The following is a 20844-nucleotide window of genomic DNA, read 5'->3' as shown; positions in this document are numbered from 1 at the left end:
TGGTGACATGACAGCAAATGATGATAAATGAATCATCAATTCTGCCACCAGTTTAGTGAAGCTTGCCTCACCATCACACCCACTGGACATTTTTCAAAAAGTGAACCTGCTGATCTGTCTGAACAAGACAGCATTGTGTATTCTGAGTTAGTAAATTAAGAACAATTGTTCTTTGATATGGCTAAATCACGCTTCTGACAGTGCCATCCAGGCAAACTCATTTTTCCTTTTAGTAGATGGGAAGACAGGATTGCCGGAAGACTAATGTTATCAGTCAAACATCAAATGAGAAGAAGTTGGAATACTTGATACTGGGATACAGATGTGCTGTATAGCTTCTTGATCCATTCATTCATTATGTTATAGCCCTCTATCATTTCCATCTTGCCAATGGCAACAAAAATGAAATTGTTCTTAGGCAAGGTATGTGTGATTCCTGTCAGTGTAACTATTCCAGACATTTTCATAGCAGTCATCTGACAAGGACTAGAGTAATTTTAGAAGAGCAAAGAACAAAAGCTGATTTAGTCAACATTTTTCAGAACTCTGAAGGAATGAACTGGTGGGATGAAAGTAACACCTTATTTGAAAGGAATGTGGCACAGATTTAGTCTTGATGATTGCTAATAATCCATATGCAATTTAAAGTAGTTATTGATGAGCTAATGCTCATCATCTTGGCATAGAATCAAAGGAGCACAAGGCTAAAAAGAGACATTAAAACTACTCTTCTCAGACAGGATCACCCCTCAAAGAAATTGGTACATTTTCTCTTTCAAAAAGTCTCAGTGAAAGGAATACAGCTTCCTTCAATAACCTATTTGTTTTCAACTATTGTCAGATAAGATTCCCTCCCTTATCCACTCCCCCCCATAACTAACTTACACTTCTTTACTGAAATTGAGAGTATCACTTGTCCTACCAGGAAGAAAAAAAAAAAATATTGCTTTGTAAAAACACTGATGCTTTCTGCTCTCTCCCATTCCTCCCATTCTATTTTTTTTCTTCTCTGTCTTCTCTTTTTGCAAGCAGAATTAACCTAAATCTCTCAACCTTCACTCATAGGGCACGTTCTCTGAAAATCCCTTGCTGTCGCTTTCTAGGTTCTTTCCAATTTACCTAGGTTGTTCATAAGTATGAAACCCCAGACTCAATCTTTGCTCCAGCTTATGCTTTAACAGTATCCAATAATTATTCCCTTCTGCTTTTAATGGAGATTGTGAAACTTTCTATGTTCCAAAAAGACATCTGCCTTTTTTGTAGCATGCTGCTAACTGGATCTATTTTTGTCCACAACAACTTCCAACATCTATTCTGCTGAACAGATGCTCAGTGAATTAGACCCAATTTTATTCGCCTAGGTCCTAGCTACAGTGCTATGCACTTGAATGAGATTCCACCAAGACATATTATGAGCAAGTCATCCTGATTGTTTTGAATCCTAATGCTCTACTGCATGCTGTTTGCAAGTTATTTTGCCTAGGTACGATCTACATTTTAAGTGTTGTTTCAGTTCCTTTAATCCAGGCCTCAATTACAATACTGAACAATATTGAATGAGAGCTGCCTCCCTCATTTGGTATATCTTTTGTTGACAACAACCATGGGTAATTACTCTTATGCCATCTTACACATCTATTAACAGTATTAAGAGGAAAATGGAACTAAACTGTTACTTGTGAGACTTTGTTTTGGTTTCTATTTTATAATTAAGAAAAACAAAACCAGGCTCTAACACATACATGCAGAAAAGTGATATGCAAAACTCTCATTATTGTTTCATCTTTGGAGTAGTACAGACTTCATGAACCTCACACCACTAAAAAAAAAAAAAAATCACTGAATTTCACAGTGTCAAAACAGAACTGTTTACAGCCTTCAGTTAATTTTTAAAGCAGCTTTAATTTGTAATCATGAATCCTATTCTCCCGTTAAATTATTAAGCAAAAGACTTGTCCAAAATGAAAACGTGCCAAAATAGTTCTCTACAGTACATGCAAACTTAAGTGATTCATTCAAGATGACAGAAAACAATAAAATCTTCAGAATCCTTTCAGCTTTGGGCCCAAGAAGTGAAACCTTTATTGAGGAATTCTGATGTATCATTGTCAAAGCTTTGAACAGTATTCCTTAAACTGGAGTACTGGACTCTTTCTAGGAAGCACTGAAAAATGTAATTTTGGTGAATTTTAAGTAGTCAAACCCTTCAGCTCCTCTGCCCTGGCTATTATTTTGCATATCATACCATGGAAGACCCCAAGGGAAAAAAACCTGAATTACTTGGAAACTTAGGCCAATTGACCGTTGCAACTTTTGACTCTATTGAGAGATTCTTACCAGCTCAGAGTATCTCACATATTTATTTAACTAGTACACACTGAATTCTGAGGTCACAACATTCATTCAGCGTGAGAATTTGTCCAGTTCAGGGAAAAACAACAAAACAAAAAAACCCACAACAGAAAATCCCACAACCCTGAAATTAACTGTTTGTTCTCCTATTAATAGCAGACCATAGACACAAGTTTTCGCTGACACCTTAATAGCAAGCTTTGAATTATACCCTGGGATTGACAATGCCTATAAAATAAGGCACACACCAAAGTAAAAGTTGTTTAGCCTAATGAAGGAATGTAGACTTGCATAGTATCCCCTAACAGTAGAAAGGCCTGACCACTGACATGAGCAAAATTTATAGCAGTTAAAAAAAAAAACAAAACAAAACAACAAACCTCACAAGAAAACGCCCAGCAGATCTTCACAGAGCTTCAAATGGGTAGCCATAAAATGTCATAAACTCTCATTTATTATACTCTACATTACCTATGCAAGTTCAAACATAATACAACCAAATACTCATATTTCACAATGGATGACATCATTCAAGATCAGATTTGCTATAAGATTATTTTTTTTAATTATCTTGTTTTTTCTGTTCCAAAAATCAGAATTCCTAAACATACAGACAGTAAACGTTACAATAAAGAGGTTGTCGTACCAATGTGGTCAGGGAATTTCTTTTCATATACAGTCTCTCCAAGTACTGCAGCCCCTCATCTTTCAGTAACTCCAAAGGAAAGTGATGGAGATTTCGGTAATTTAAGAACAAGTTCTTGTGCCTTTCCAGCTTTGCCTCAGAGATTGTTTTACATAGTTCTGATGCCATGACTAATCCTGTTCCAAGCACCACATCTAGTGCATTGCATCTTCTGAAAGCAGACTCATTTCTAGAAGACAAAAAGAGCAAAAAAACCTCCATTATCAAGGTGTATACCATGCATTCTTTTGCAGAAAGAGTTAGTTGTTACATGTTATCTTATAATTTATCTGAACACACTTGTTCCAGTTAATACATAAATAAAATACCCAGAACATTCACACCATAAGATATGTTAAAGCAAGTATTTGACTATTCTCTGGATTAAGTTTTAGTGTCTTTTCAGACTGGGAATAACAAGATCTTAATGTATACACAATGCTTTTTTTCCAATCCATTTTCCATGGACCTTTCAGATATTTTTGTCAAAGATGCCACCACAAAAAAAACCCCAAACAAACAAAAAAACCCACAAAAACCCACCAAAAAACCAACAACCACACCTCTTTCTAGTAACCATTATAACTCTTCTGTGAAGTGTGCTAAAAGAAGAATCCACAGGTAAGAAAAAATGCACAATTTAGTAGAGCACTTCTTATCTTCAGATGACTAAACTGCCTTCCTGTAGCTTTTAAGCCAGAATGACCAAATGCAACCAAAGTTTGTTAAGTTTTCCCATATAAAACTACTGGAGGAATTTATCGGTTGGAAGAGATATTGGGAATGGACAGCCAGTAAGTCCATTTTAAAATAATAAACTAATATATGAGAAATATGAATATTACAGCGAGAAGATTTATAAAGAGCTAGACGTGACAGCAGATTTTCAGCTCTCTTTACTAAAAATAAAACCAGAAAGAACAAAATGTCAAGCTTTAGCTGACAATTTCAAAACCAGAAAAGTAGGAAGACAAATTAAAAATTAACTTCTATCTGAAACCAGACTTTATTTAGCTTGTTTTTAATATATAACCAAAATTCTACTTCTTATTGTGTTGCTACCTAAATCTAGACAACAGCAACATTACATCTTTTCAACTGTCTCAGAAGTCAGGAGAACATAACAAATCCAGACTATTTATTAAAGTTACCAGTTTGCTACAGACTTGTGTGTATAAATTCGTTTCCATTAACAAAAAGCCAGGAATCGTAACTGCTTTCCACTAATAACATTTTCTATTTTAGTTCATTCCTTTACTGAAGGAGAGATTTCTAATCATAACAGATATTGGAAGTGAAGGTATTGAGTTACAAACAAGAATCCTATCTGATTATACAGTAGTCATTGTAAACAAAACTCCTTACTCAGCTGAAGACTGACAACTGGACCATGCACGTAAATCAAACTACTTTACCAGTTTTAGTGATTCCCTTGATTTGCAGATAAGCAGCTTTTACCAGTGACTTAGGTCCTTCTGGAATAATAAAGTATTTAAGCACTACTAATCACAACTTAGATGAAATATCCTGCACACCTTTTCTAGTCTTGAGTTATCCCCGATACAAGCCATGCTAAGATCAGTTCTGCAAGCAAATTATATAGGATTCTCAGCAGGCTAATAAGATTATAAATTATCAGTCCAACTTTGGTTAAACAGTACTCCATATGAGAAGAACTATCACTGTAACAGTTGCCTTCATTAGCTATCTCACAGAGACACGGTACATGCACTGCTGGCCCTGGGCACTAGAAAAAACACTAAAGCTCCCTTCGTTCAACAGATAAAACAAATCAAGCCACTACAATTCCAAACTCCACATCTGTGATCAGCATTAATAAAACTAAAAGAAAAGCATCAGAATTTTTAACATGCATAGTCTGAGAGTATTTGATAGTACTCAAATACTACAATATAAGAAATGGTAAAGGAAGGTTCACCTCTCCCCAATATATTTTTTTAAATTAAAAGCTGTGAAGTCAAAAAACACATACATAAATATCCAGTAGCCTTCCAATTTACCCAGAGACTTTTTTAGGTCTTCTGCACTTGTGGACTTCTCTTCAGAGTTGTGACTCCATATAACAACTAGACCACATTTAGCCATGGCACACATGAATACACAGACATGCAAGTCTACAGATGCAAAGTCCAGTCATAACCTACTGTATTTTGGCTCTTACTTCAAAGAAAAACCCTCCTACTTCCTCTTACCACCAGCCAAACTTTTCCTCTCTAAATACTCTTTTTCCAGAGATGAGACACAGCACTACCAAAAAGGAACAGATACCATCACGGTCTTTAAGGAAAGGAAAAAGGGAGGATGAGGACAGATACACCCAGTGTCGACCGCCCTGTGAGGAGTCAGGTCCTTCAGGGGAAGGAAAACACGGTTTCACAGAAGATGGAGAAGACAGAAATAAGCCTGCACTGAGCACACGACCGGGAGCAGAGGCTAGGCAAAGGGGTGACGTCGGGAGGCCCAGGGGACCCCCAGACCTGCGAGCCGCCTCCAGCCGAGTGGGACTGCTTTGGAGGAGAGATGAAAACTTGGAGGAGCCGCAGGGCATAAGAGAATGAGGCTACGAGGTGAGGCTGCAGAGCCGCCCTGTTTGGTGCTCCTTGGGCCCTGGGAGCTGGGGGAGGCCAGTCTGTCACGGGTGGGTATGGGGGAACCGGCCCGTCCTGGTTGTCCGGGTGCGTGCGTGGGGGCCACCACAGAAGCCTGAAGGCGAATGCTTCTGAGGGCTGAGGAGGCGGCGGAAGGCCGCCCCCACAGCTGAAGTGAGGACCGGAGAAGGACAAGGAGGAAGGGGCCTCGGGCCAGGGAAGGCTCACACCCCCTCACGGAGGGACAGGCAGGCAGCAAAGGGCAGGGCAACAGAGGCACCTACACCCTCCCCTCACCCCAGACCCCGATCCGCCCTGTCTCGTTCCCCGCCCGCCGGGGTAAGACTCACTCACCGGCGCCCCACCGCAGCGGAGAGCAGCGATCGGCTCCGCTCGGCGCCGCCAGCCCAAGCACCCGGGGGCGGAGCGGGCCGGGGCAGCGCGAGACCGCTATCACCACACGACTCTCGCGAGACACCGACCACCCACAGCACCGCCCTGCCTCGCATCCCGCCACAACACCGCCCCCTCACCACCCACACCCGCCTCTCACCCAATCACAAGGCACTCCACCGCCCACCATCCAATCACAAGTTCCCTTCTGTCCCAGCTTCATAGCCCCTCCGCTGTCAGCCAATGGGAGGGCACTCCACCTCAGCGCCTCGCCCGCCTCCTGCTGTGGCCCAGGGATGCGTGTGGAGGTCTGGCTGGCGGTGGGTACTGGGAGGGTCCCTCCGGTCCCTCCCCTCCTCTCTTCTCCCTTTGAGTGGGTCTCCCTGGGGCAACATGTAGGCTGAACCTGCCTTCCCAGGTGTTTACACTGTTCCCGGTGTTAACAACAGTTATCCCTGCTTAACAGCTTTTGAAGGAGAACATCATTTGCAGGTAAAAGTTGTGGTGGCCGGAGACCATCTTCCCAGCCAAATTTTGGTGTGCAACTAATACGATTTTCTGTTACTTTGTTAACAGCAGACTGGACACTCTTAGGCAATCCCACCTGTGCCCCCAACCTGCCCATCATGACTATTTTTACCCATGATAGTTGTCCTGTTGAAACAGGTAAGGGAATTATGGAAGCTCAATTTACCTATGTATTTTTTACCTGATTTTGATTTTACATGTATTTGCGTATACTGAGATAACCCAATATATAAATCCTGTCCTAGAGAAAGTCTTGTCTGTGTTACGGCAGTACTCTAATGACAACAAATTCCCTCATACTCAAAATATTTAACATTACTGGGTGTTAAAAGTTCTTCTTTGCTGAAGATTAGCCCTACCAGCTGACTAAAAAAGGACTCCCAGCTGCAGAAGTCCTCTTTCTAGTTCCTACAGACTAATTAACATAAACTTGTCTTAACAAGATTCACATAGCAGGTTTGCAGGGGAACCAAGAAGCTGAATACCTTGCAGAAGGCATTTCTTCTGTCTATTCACAGAACTTTCACTTGAAGCAAAGCAACATGCAGAAAAAGCTTAAGATTTTTTTCTTGCAAACTCATTTCTCTCTTTTTCAGTTCTATATAAAGAATAGCAATCCTTAATTACTCATTTGTCATTTTCCTACACTTGAAAGGCAAGAATTGATTTTGACAAGTATACTTGCTCAGTCTTACTTGCTGCTTGTGGTCTTTTTGGAGTTGTTTTTTCAGATAAATAGATTGGATTTTGTTGAAATAATTAGAGATTAAATAATTTACCTTTCAAAATTCAAGAGCCTCCATATTTATATGCACACGCTATTTCTTACATGGTTGATAGTACTTGTCTGTTTTTCTCAGCTGGATGTTAGATTCCAGGAAGTGGCCTGCTTGTATACCACCACAGTTTTAAAAACAGCAATTACATCACACTTCTTAGTGTTGCTTTGATCCCACATTATAAATACCTGAGAAATTAGAAGTTAAGTGTACTTCAAACCAAAGTAGAAGCTGAATATGATCACGGTTAGCAACACATTCCTCAGAGAGAGTTCAATGGTGTGTCAAAACAAATGTTCTTCAGGATTTTAAGTCACTGGTCAGGACAGAAACTGTGTTCCTGCCTTCTTCCACTGAAGTCCAGACAGGAAAGATGAAGCTTTTTTTCTTGGGAGACCTGCTCTTATCGGAACCAAGATACTTAATGTTTTTCTTTATGTGTAAGTTGTAATGTTTTTGGTTTTTTTGGTTGAGGATTTTCTTGAGACAGAAACAGGGAAGAAATAAGATTACTGCATTCTGATATTTTTGAGAGCAAACTTTTGTCTGTTTCTTCTTTTCTGCTTACACCAACAAAGGGGCTACAGAGATCAGAGCTATGCTAAAATGTCTTTGGTTCTGCTCTGTCACGAAACAAATTCAGCTCTCAGGGTGTGCCTTCAGTGGTTATAAAACATACTGTATATCTGGATTCACTGTAAACTGCAGGAGCAGTTTAGGATCACTGAAACTATTAAAGATGTTAATAATATATATATATAAAATATAATATATATATTTTATATATATAAAGTACTGGGGCTATCAGTATTTCAGTGGGGAGTTTTAAAACTGAGGATTTGAAAGAGTCGTCTTTTTTTAATCTCTCTTTTGTTTTCTGAGTGAGAGGGTTCCTACTAGCAGTATTTAAAATGTCTTCTCCCTACTGATAATAATGTAAATGATTGCCTCCAGACTGTTTTTCAATTGGCAAAAGAGTCTGTAGAATGAGATGAGCTGTTCTTTGCCAAGACAAACATGCTCACCCACCTCAACTATATTACATTTTTCTTGCTTGTTCCAGAGCTGTATCAGGCTCATACCAGCTATATAGAGGTAAGTGCCAGTTACCTCCTACGTTTATGATATCCACAAGAATTTCTAATGTGATTTGAGTGTTCACACATCACTTTATCTTGTGTCGTTCCTCCTGAAGCAGTCACTCAGGCTTCTCTATTGTCTTGCATAGCCTGCAATCATCACGCTCATTCATTCTCAGTCTGATTTTTTTTTTTTTTCCTTGACTGATGCTATCACAATCTCCTAGGCTTATGTCATCAAATTCTGTGCAGTGCTTCTAAAAGGCGCTGCTCTCTCAGATCTGAAAGCTGATCTTTGAAGCTCTGATCCTGCACAGCACAGGTGTACAGTCTTGTCTGTGTAGTCACAAGGCTAAAAATGATGAGCAAAGCAGGAGGCATTGGAATCTGATCTTCCGTTAAGAAGAGCACTTGCCAAGTCATTCCCATCTAACAAGTGAGACTGGTGGGATGCCCTTTGCTAAGTGGATATTTACTGTTTCTTTACCCTAGTTTAATTCTTAATTTTGTGCTTGTGAGAGCAAGGACCAGAGGGGCTTGAAATTTACATCTTGCTCAGAAGGATGACTGATCTTATCTGTGCCTACATAAAGAAACTAAAAAAACTTGTTTTAAAGTGCAACTTTGAAGAAGTAGATCTATTTAAATAGCTTGCAGTTGCCAGTCTCTTGAAAACCTGCCGTCATCAGTTGGTTTACTGGAACAAATCCAGTAACTGGAGCAAATGGTCACAGCTCCACTGGTGATCCCTTGTTTGTGCCAAACCTATACAAGCCAGATGAATGTAGTGTGAATAAAAAGACATGATGATACATTATCAGATTTATTACAGAAGGTAACTATTTGAGACTAATAACTTTGGGAAGATGATACTGGAAATATCTTTGTATAATAAAGCTTTATACAACCATTTTCTTTTGTTTTGCCAAATGAAACATGAAGAAATTATTTTTATTTATTTTTTTTGTGACAAGATTCCAAGCTCTCAATTTCGCAGAACTAGGAGATCCAAAATGTCTTACTGAGCTTTTGAATTTGAGTTCTGAATACTCTGAGGTTCAGCCTCCCTAATAATCCTGGGTGAGTCTTTTCCAGCCAGTACTGTGGATACCACTTATATTGAAGCATGTGCATTAAATTAGACTTTGTAAGTTTGGATTATGATCAAAATATTCACTGAGCAATTAAAGGTCAGTTTTTAGCAGCAGGAAACTTTAATGTGACTGATGCATGACAGGAAAAGAGTGTTTCTCCTTTAAGGTCAGATAATTAGCAAAATTTTTTAACCTTCACTCTTTAGTGTGTTAACTAGCAGTACCAGATGGGCTTTCCTGGATATCACTGTATTCTGAGAATTATAGTGAAGCAAAAATCCATTATTAAACACTAAGCTCATGCAGTTATACCTGCTACAAAGAGATCTTGTGTGTTGGAGGAACCTTTTAGGCGCAAGGAATCAACAGACCAATCCAGTGATCAACAGATGCAGTTTCAGCTTGCTTTGGGTTCTGCTTGCTGGAGGGTTGGTGCGTACTGGAGGGTTAGCATATGACACACACAAGCATGGAAAGCAGTAGTAACCCAGTGGACTGTGTGGTACATCTGCCATGTCTCACAGCCAGTGAACCTCTTTTCTGTGGTCAGAGAGGAGAAGCTGCTGCTTAACACATGCCTGGGATGTTTGAAATAGTCTAGGAACATGGCAGAGCTCTCCCTTACATGTCAGGATTCCAATATGGGGGCTCAGTGGTTTATGCTGTCCTTTTGTTTTCTGCTTATCCCTAGAAACTGTACATTGCCTAGAATTTTGAAAGTTCTCATGCAGTAGAGTGTCTATTGACTTATGTTTTTCTTCTAACTAGAGGTGAGGGCCTTGTGTCCTCACCAGATTCTGCAAACTGAGGCTTTAAGAAGCATACTTTCCTATTTACTGGAGAGACAATATATGCTATGGTATGATGGTCACTACTAAGATTTTTTTTCAGTTTGCATTCTTTCATCTAGAATTTCAAAGCTATTCATTCTTACTTACCCTTGTTTTCACTTTACAATGTGTTACATAATGGTTTTTCAGTATATACAGTTTTCATATACACAATGATACAAGACCTCAGTTGGTATAAATTTCAAGAATTTAAGATCTGTTCTTTCCATGGGAGAGTTTTTTGCATTACACATACATTCATTAATCTGTCTCTCATCAGGAAGAAATAGACTCACTAAACTGTTTTGTTTTTACTGATGGAGAAAGAATCCATTCTCCAGAAAGTCCTGGCTCTTCTTAGGAGGTCTTTACTAACTTCCAGTTAGTAATTTTGGTGTAGTGACAAAGCTGTCTTATTTGAGTGGAATAAAGTTACAGTGACTCATCACAGTCCTGTTAACTTTCATTCCGTAAACCTTTTACTTAAACCTCTGGCTTCTGCAGCAGTACCAAAAACTGGAAGGCAGATGGAGCTCCTGCATGCCAAGTGCCAACATACCAGCATTTAATGTTTAGACATAATCCACCTTTGGCTTGAGTCTTTTTATTTTCAATTTATTTGCTATTGTTTCTGTTAAACTTTAACTGACTCCTTTTTCAATGGCACAGTAATGCTAATGAAAAAGCTAACTTGAAAGTAAGTTACTTGTACTGCCTTGTATGGTTCAAATCAGCATTTCTCAAAATAGAAGCTTTTAAAACAGCCTCTCACTAATTTGGACTGAACTCATTTTCTGAGGGGAATTTCCTGGTAATCAATTGATTATGTTGCAGAATAGATTTCCTAAGAAGTAATGGAAAGTACTAGTATTTTGGACAACCTACAATTTGAATGGAACAACCCTAATGCAGAATAAGTGAGCAGTGGATTTTGGCCCTGATCATGCAGTCTCTGCTCATTCTAAATTCCCACTGATCTAATTAATCTCAATTGGAAAAAGAACAATGCGTCACTGACTGCCCCAGAAACCAAATTCCTCAGTTAATGTACTAAGTGAATATAACAATAGGCAGAATCAACATTTCTGCCTCTGCTCCATTGGGAAATCTCAATATGGGGTCACCCATGGGTAACAAGTCAGCCAAATCTCCATGGCTTGCTTAGTTGTAAGTCCTTCTTTAACCACTGCTAAAGGTGCATGTAGCTGATATGGAGATATTTTGTGTTACGTCTTGTTAACAAGATAATTAAGGCTTTCAAATGAATTTCAATTAACCAAGTATTATTTTTAAACTTATCAACATTGCTGTATGTCACAAATGCATTAATGAATAAAATTTTGTTTGTCTTTTGGAATTCACTTTATGAAACTCCTTAAACTTGACTGATTTGGATCAATTAAAGCCACTTGGAATATTATCTACAGTTTTGCTTCACTTTAAACTGGAAAAGTAGTAAAACTTAAATAGCAAATTTAGGCAGCGCATGGTTGTTTATTAGTTTCAGGCTGCAAATGGCATGAAATGTTCTTTGGTCTATTTTTATATGACCTCAATAATATTATTTTTTACTACCTCCCTCTGCTGTCATGGAGGCTATATGGTGGTTATGTCTCCGTCTTTCTGCCTGGCCCAAGATCTGCTTTCTTTTCATCTTCATTGCACTTCCCTTCAGTTCAACCCACAGATTTGCTGAGTTTGCAGTAATTGTCAAAAGATTCCTGAGTATTTCTGATGATTCATTGGATCTAATCAGATCAAAACTTGTTATTCGTTCACCTGAAAACAGTGGGTTTAAGCTTATTCTGAAGCTGTTCCTACTTCCAGATACCAAACTTACTCCAACTCTTTAGTCTGATATGACTATTGCTGCCAAATGTAATTTTCTTTCTCCTCTCTTAGCCATGTAGTTTTCTGTGGGAGAAGTCCCATGCTCTTCTGTGTGTCAGAGCAAAGTCATATTTTGGAGAGAGACTCCATATGGTCAGTAAAGATCCATTGTTCCTAATTTACTTAAAAACTTTAATAAAATATTAAATCCTTATACTCTTATCCACACAGTTCCATAATTTTAGTAATATAAGCTTCAAATGGAAGTGTGCTGCACTTGTTTTTTAGTTACACATAATATAATAACATGTTTCCATATATTTATGAGATGTTTGTATTTCTTATGGAAAAGTTCCAAGTGAGGTGCCAAATATCTTGGTTGTGTAAGTGACCGTTTTTGTAATTTTATTCTGCCATTCATATCAGAAGGGTGTTAACTCTATGACTTGTTACATTGTGATAGAAATGAAGCAGGTGGTGAGCTATTTTTCATTCCAAGTGAATATAAATAGTGAAGGGGGGAATTGTGGTGTATACTCAGCTCTTAGATTTATGCAAATGTATTATGGAACCTGTTACAGTGAAGTCAGATATAGAAATCTTATGTTCCTGAGACCAGTGGGAGATTTGCTTTTAGAGAACTTGCAGGGTTTCTCCTGCTCATATAAACCATCCATCTAGTTACAGCTGGGGTCTGACCTTTCTTTTTATTGAACACACTAGGAATGGCTTAAATATATGCTTGGATGTTCCACGTGTTGAGGAAACACTCAACAGACCGCTTCCTGTTAAATGCAGAATTTTTAGTTTTCAAGAGCAAACCAGAAAAGTCAAAGATATTTGTTTTCTTGTTATACTCTGTGTATCCTCTCAGGAATTTTTTCATGTGAATTCCTGAGCACTTTGTTACTGAGAAGTCTAACAGTCAAAATTTGATCTAAAATAGGTAAAAAGACATGATTGGGCTTGATGAGACTCCTTAGGTAGTCGTCAATTAACAGTCTTGCAGTAGTGATTGCTTAGCATAGTACTTTTTTCGAGTCCTTACCTTCTTCCTGGTTTTGTCACATTTGCAATACAACATTGATAAAGACCTTTCCAGATTATGAAATCATGGCGTTATACTAGCTACCAGCTCCCATTTTCCTTGATGTAAAGACTGTTTTGAACAATATGGCAATGTGTCTGGCACCATCTCTGCTCCTAGGGAACTATTCCAGACCAAGGGAACTATTCCAGACCATATGTCTGTAGTAGGTTAACATGTTCTGCCTGACAAAAGGAGCTAATTTAGTCTCCATTCAAAATCAGAAATGGAGACTCAGAGTAACTTCAACTGACTATAACTAGACCCTCACACTGAAACTATTTTTTCATTTTTTACTAATGGCATATGAAAAAGTCATGTGCCTTTTACTCTCTTCCAGGGATTAATACCCCATAATTCTGGGACAGTGAAGTAATTAGGTCTATTAAACCCTTTTAGTGACCTAGTGCTTTTAGCATTAAAGTCATGCTCAATGAGTTCAAGTTTCTTAAATACACATTGATATACTTAGAACAGCAATCCTCTAGTGAGTGATTGCACCTTTATAATGCTAATCCATAGATACATAGAGCTATAAATTAGAGACAGCCCTACCAATACAGATTACCAAAGAAGCACAGCTGCAACTTTATTATAATCCTTAAATTAATATTTTTTTCTTTCATAAAATAGAAGCCAGATAACCACATACAAAACACTTACAAAATTTGGCTGCTGGAGAATACATCTCTGTCAGTGTACCAATGCTGTAGTCCTTTTGTGCAACTGAAAGGAATTTCCATAGATGGACTTCTGTATCTGTTCCATTTTACCCTTAGATTGGTGAATCAGTAAGCCAGTGTGTCCTCAGTGAATTCCTGAGGATCTCTTAGAACATTAGGAAAGAAAACTACTTTAAAATATGCTCTGACCCACCTATTTGTTATTTAGCTGCAAAAAATATAATGTTTTTAATTTAATCAGGGCTACAATCTGTAATTTAAAGTCAAAAGCAATTTTTCTTTTTATTTCCTTGGAGGAGAAAAAGAAACTAAATAAGGATCTGAGTTTACCACTAAATTATTATATATTATTATAATTATTTTAGAACATATACTGGTTCTGTGTATGTTACTATCATCATTATCAAATGTGTGGTAAAAATCTCTAAAATATTTTTCGTCCTTGCATTGGTCAAATAACCTTTTTTGTACTCAGTACCTCAAACACACAAGTATTCAATAATCTCATACATGAGCAGGACTGTTTCCTACATTAAAGATTAATCACAGTAGTAAATGTTTCAAAGATTTGAGATGTAAATAGAGCTGTAATTCAGGCTGAATTCAAACTTGAGGAATTTGATATTGGTAGACAAAGGAAAGACAGCTTCAAGTGACACATATTTACCACAGCAGAGACTATTTTAACCCAAAACTTGGCACAACACATAAAAACATTTGTCTTAACCTCTCCATAGAAAGTGCAATAAAAGACGTGTATCTCGGAATCTATTTATGTATTGGTCATTTTCTTATACTTACTTAGACTGATCAGATACCAGTGAACCCTGAAACTGCTACAGCTTCATTCATTACTTCCACATTGCTGAAGATGTGTTCATACTATGTTTCCCCCTCTAGTGTTCTTTTGGGATACAAAACTTCCAAGAAGATGTCATTACTTTTTTTTTCTTTTCTTTGAAGTACTATTACTACTATATGACACTAGCATTCTGCTCAACAAAGGGAGTGTTCATTTAATCGTTTACTTTTTTGGCAGGTTCCAATTACTTTGTAGAAACAAGAATAGAAAATTACTTTTTTTTTTTTCCTTTGCTTGTGTAAAGAACAGCTGACCAAGTTCTGCAGGCTAACATAATCTAGGAAAATAAAGCAAAAATCAGGAAAAGCAGAAATATGTAGTTAAAGAAATATGAGCTTGCTCTAGATTTGTCAGTTCTCTTACTGTTCTCTTATAGCTACTGAACACTTTGCTCAGGCTGCTAAATAGCCATCTGCCAGGAATTCTATTTCTAAGCTGTAGACACAGGACGAGCAGAGAAGTAATTCATTAAAGTAGACAATCTCCACACCACTGCTTACATTTTAGAGAGAATTTATAAATAAGGGGAAATAAGCTAGTGAGAAACTTGATCTAACATTGAAGTTAGTTCTGCTCTGAGCAGGGAGGGTGGCCCAGTTGGCTTCCTGAGTTCCCTTGTGGGGATAGTGCTTTTGCTGCTATTATAACTAGTGTAGTCATTGCTGTAGCATTAATCAATCCTTGTTATAGACTGAGCAAAACAGCTTTGCACTGAGTAGATGTGGCATTTAAAAAAGCCTTTCAGGCTTTCCCTCTCTGGTCTTTCAGCCTGGGCGAGGTCCTTTCCTTGGTTGAAACATCAAATGGCACCCCTGGCAAAATGTTTTCTTCCAGTCCCATGATTGCGTGGGTCTATGGGTGGACATCCTTGGCACACTGCTATCAGAAAAACAAACAACAAAACCCAAAAAACCCAAACAAACAAACAAAACAACCCCCAAAAGTTAGTATTTTACATTTAATTTTATTTAGATTTTGAACAGCATTGTACTTCTAAGACCAAGGGAGAAATTTATGCCAGAACTGGTTTGTGTGTGTTATATTTTTGAAAAATGGGCATTATCTGTGCATATCCTGTACTTAGAGATGACTAAGAAGTAATGTCACTCCTGATCTTCCCAGATTTTACTTTGGAATAAAACATGATAGATGTTTTAACATGTACGTCTTTAACAATGTACAGAAAAACACAGGGAAAGGTGGAAGAGCTAGAAAATGAAGAATAACATAGTCTCCTACTGAATGTAGCCATAACTGAGATTGGAAATTAGATAGAGTGAAAGTAATGTTTTCCCCCATGTCATAATTTTAGCCTGAGTAACTACTATTGCCATTGTTCTTGTAAAAGATCTGTCTGTTGGGGTGTTACAGTGTCTAAGGTAGTAACTGTAGCTATTCCACATGCTAAAGATAGCAACTCGGTTAGTATATTGGTAATACTTAGTTTAGTATCAGCTCAGAGAGACAGTGCTACCTCTTTCATGTAGGCAGTTTGTTTGCTTCGTCTTTTCCTGGGTGGACAGTTTAGTTTGAATGAAAGCAATTCTAGGTCATCTGCCTGTCTCTCCAGAAGTGTGCTACCACCAGCAATTTAAAGTGACTGCCTTTGACTAGTAGTCTTCTTAGATAAAGCTCAGTATTTTTTTAAAACCAGATTGTTAAAGCATTGCTTATGCTAACAGAAGTGCAAAGAATGCATATAGCTTAGATGAAATGTATTTTGTTTTGGATTTTGTTGTTGCTGTTTTATCCTATATCTATTATATCCAAACAAGATCCAAAATTGATTTTTTTTTTTTTTAATTTGAAACTATTCCCTTATTCTAGCTTGAGATAGCCAGTGTGATGAGAAATAGATCAATCTGGATTTGGAAGGTTTGGCCTCTATGTTTTAAAAAATCAGTCTAAATAGTCTTAATATACCCTTCAATAAGTAGAGAGAGAGAGGAAACTAATAATGTGTTCTGATATTATGAAATGGAGAAGCGCACTTCCATGGAAGATTTATGTGGTACAGTATGCCAGCATTTAACAGCATATGTCAAATTTGTATGTGTTGATGACAGGGTAAGTTTTATTTTGCTGAAGAGGGGGCTCAGCTCTCAATAACTTGGCCATCCCTGATGCAGAGAACACTGTGTCAGTGAAGCAAACAATTTTTTCCTACTTCCATTGGAAGGTGTTCCCTCCCTGACTTCTTCACCACATATACATGATTTTCAAAGACCACAGAGAGAACTTCCTTAAAAGGACAAGAAAAGCCACTGCTCTTACTGCAGCCAGAAAAGTTTCTACAGTCAGATCATCCTTCTGTTGTTAAGTTAATTGAAGAAAAAGGGTGAAAAAATTAAAAATGTTTTGGACTATGTCCTGAAGCACAGAAGTCCCATGAACAATCATTCCCAGAGGTGAGAACTTTCTGCAAAGACTTTTATAGTCAATTCCAAAAGACAGTCAATTGTAGATGACATTGAAAGGAATGTCCTGACTTTCTTAATTAACACTGCTGATGAGAGGTGATCACACAGGTAAACCAGCTCTCAGAACATTCAGAGCTTATGAAATTGTCATTGACTTGCACTGAAAGCAAATCAATAGCGCCCATTTAGGTAGGATATGTTGGCTACTTCAGCCATCCTAAATTTCAGTTCATTTCAGAAGAAGCTTTAATGCTTATATATGCTTGTAGTAGCTGTTTAGTCTGCATGAAGACAGGCATAGATGTTCATTCTGAGGTCACTTATCAAGGTTGTCAGGTTATAACTATGACTATTTCTATTAGACTTCCTAATACTCCAAAGACATACAGACCACAAATAATGATCTTCCCAAAGCCTTTAGAAGATCAGTACATTTTCTCCCAGTTCCAAGTTTTGCAGGCTGTATTGGGTAACTGCTCATACTGGTTTGGATGACTGCAGAAACAGTTATTCAGACCAATTTTGGTCTTTTTCTCATTACAACTCTTCTGGATGCACAATCGATTTGGAGAGGAGAAGTCAACGAATTACAATCTTGTAGTTGTTTTGTACGATGCTGGCCTGCAAAATGATAATAACCTGATGTAGACTAGCCTTACCAGGGTGGCCAGTGTCAGCTCGTGTCAGACTTTTATAATAACACTTCTCCAGAGCACTGAAAAGCATTCAAGACATTTGCCTTTTGTTTATAGCTCTTTCCATAAATGATACTAATCTGAAGTAGCTTGTGAGGCAAAGAGTACTTCATTGTAAACCTTCAAAGGGTGATACCAGAAACAGAGCTGCACACAGGCAGCCTTGTTTGGAATTGTTTCCCTCTGCTTTTCAATGCTTGAGCCCCTTCCAGACTGTGTTCTTTAAAGAGCATTCGAATACAGAGTCTGCACAACACAGCAGGCACCAGGCAGAGAGACATTTCTTGAACTCTATTCTTCCCCACGTTGCAATTGTCACAGTTCAGTATAAGGCTAATTGTACTGAATTTCAATAGCATGGGGCCATGTTCACAGTTAGTTTGGAATCAGTTGTATGTGCTGTTAACTTTCCCAATTTGTATTTCATGCTTAGACATGCCATCCCTTATGCTATGCAAAACACATTAGTATTTTCCTTACAATTTATTATAGAAATCATGATACTACAATTTTATGGCACCTTTGATATGATGATCTAAAAACATTTAATAAACACTACTATGCCTCATTAAGCCTGTTCATTTTTTTTTAAACTTATTTGAGAGATGGTTAAACTGATATTCAGAATACTCCTGACATTTTGCTAAAAATGCTTATAATAAGTAAGCGAGCATTTGTGAATAGAACCCAAATTCTTGTTCACACTTCTGTCCAGAAATAACATTGTATAATACTAGTCTGAGGCAATGATCAGAGGGTTAACAGGGATCATGTTTGATGCCATTGGTTTTCAACATTTAATCTCTAACATCAAAAGTCAATGTATATAAATTCTTTTTCATGAGAGAACCAGCTATAATGAATTACATGCTTGTCATTCAATAAAATACATATATATTTAAAGCAACAAGAATATAGTGTTTTCCTAGGAAGTGCTTATATCATCTCCCAGTCAAAACAGCTCAGTGGTTTTGACGCTGTGGCAGCTTCACTTGCAGTACGTTATTTTGATGTGATGAACATCTTGCATGTTCACTTAATAAAACATTCACTCAATAAAACATTATCCCAGTCTTCAAGTCCTATATTTATATTCACAATTCAATTATATGACCATTTTCTTGAAAAAAATTAGATGTAGATGTACATTTTTTGCATTACTGAAGAGCTAATAATGTCATTTTAGCACAGACTCACCATCTATCACTAGGATTTTAGTTCAGAGATGTTCAATGTCCAAATCAGTCAAACTGAATTCAATTTAGACATCTAACTCCCTCAGGCCTGGTTGGAAAATGTCAGCCTAAAATAGCATGTGCTTGAGCACAACAAACTAGAAAGGCATTTCTGATGTATATATTTGTATGTACAAACAAATGTCACAAACAGAGTATACCAGAATAGCAACTATCCACTTCTTCACAGACCTGAACTGCCATTCACAGAATTAAGATAACTATAAGGAATTCCTTCCACTTGCATAGTGCCTGAATAAAATGAGAGAAAGAACTCCTTAACTTCACCAGGTAATGACTAGTGATCATAGGAAAGTTTAAAATAGCTACCACTGAGGTACCAGTTACAGACTGGCCCAAATGCCAAGGGTTTAGAAAGTGAGCTAATGCTCTAAACAAGACTATATATATTGGGCAACTTAGAAGTCAAGAACATAATTTAATGCTACTCAGTAAAACGAATGCAGAAAGCAGTAACAATTCAATTATTTACTTTTGAACAGGACCAAGTTAAATGTTTCTTAGGTTCATTTTCAGTTAGAAAAATAGGATATGTGATGTATGCGCACAAGTAACTTAGTTTTGTTTGTAATTCAGCAAGTGAAGTGCAGAAGTTACACATACCCCCTTTCAAAGTGTACAAGATCAGTCATTACCTATCTGCTACCCTAAACCTTCCCTGGAAGCAGGTGAAAAGCTTGTCTAAAGTGTACTGAAAAGTAAATAAAGCATTAAACATACCAGAGAAAACATAACATATCCACAATTTTGAGGGCAGAGGGACAGTATGGCAGAAAGGAAAAATCCCAAAGCTTCTTCTCTGATGGGTCAATTGTTGAGCGAAAACCCAAAGAATTTATATGGGAAATTTCTCTGATTCTTTCACTTAACAGAAAGAAATCAATAACACTGTGTTTTTTCATCCTGAGCTCATTTTAAAGCAGCATGAAAAGACATTCTAGTAGAAAAAGAATTTCTGCATTATCACCTTGAACTGTTGAAATCATTCAATATTTAGAAATCCTTAAGTAAATAATTAGAATCTCCAAATTCTATAGAATTCTTAACTTGTTCCTCATTTATTATTAAAGGCTAAACCTGTGGACTTTTTTTCCATTGAAATAGATAATTTATACCATTTATACTTAAGAATGGTGAATTACTTTATTTTTCACTGTTATAGAGCACTACATTATGTTTCAGTCAGATTCCTAGTAAAGCTGTTTGTAAACAACATTTGAATTAACAATTCAAGTATAAATTTACAATTCAATACAAATTAAAATTCAAACAATTCAAAATAAAATTAGAAACTAAATTATTGGCATTGGATACTGTTTACTACAAGTTTGTTGAAAAATGTATTTGGAAACAAACTCTTGGCATTAAAGATGCATTCTATGATACCTTAATGGATACATTTTTATAGAATTCAAGAAACTGCAGTTAACTTTTTTCTAGGTGGCTGGAAAATACTTTCAGAATTCTTTCAAGGAAGCTGAAGGTAATATGAAAAATAATGCTTTAAAACTGAGGATTATTCCTGCCTGTTTCTTACAGCCTCAAAACAAAAAACCCCAAAGATTATTACAACAGCATGCCCGTCTTTGCTTGTTAACATAGTTCACTAGTAGCATTGAGTGTCTATGTAGTTGGGGGTTTTTTTGCTATAGTCTTTCCATA

The 20844-nt window shown here is 37.4% G+C and overlaps 1 protein-coding gene across 3 annotated transcripts in view; it reads right to left on the bottom strand.

Annotated features, from left to right (window-relative positions):
- Positions 1 to 6119, bottom strand: part of LRRC28 (leucine rich repeat containing 28) — a 53902-nt gene extending 47783 nt beyond the window's left edge. Inside the window, exons 1-2 of one of the 3 annotated variants that reach the window (XM_075765114.1) lie at positions 6001 to 6119; positions 2999 to 3227 (exon numbers count right to left, since the gene is read on the bottom strand). In XM_075765114.1, the coding sequence (XP_075621229.1) occupies positions 2999 to 3166 (168 nt within the window). In that variant the 5' untranslated portion in view covers positions 3167 to 3227; positions 6001 to 6119. Of the gene's footprint in view, positions 1 to 2998; positions 3262 to 6000 lie in introns of those variants that run through there. The other 2 variants (XM_075765116.1, XM_075765115.1) reach the window with 2 other exon arrangements.
- Between the last annotated feature and the right edge of the window lie 14725 nt (positions 6120 to 20844).

Source organism: Balearica regulorum, chromosome 12, assembly GCF_011004875.1.
Source record: "Balearica regulorum gibbericeps isolate bBalReg1 chromosome 12, bBalReg1.pri, whole genome shotgun sequence".
Lineage (NCBI taxonomy): Eukaryota > Metazoa > Chordata > Aves > Gruiformes > Gruidae > Balearica > Balearica regulorum.
This window is presented reverse-complemented; position numbering and strand designations above follow the sequence as displayed.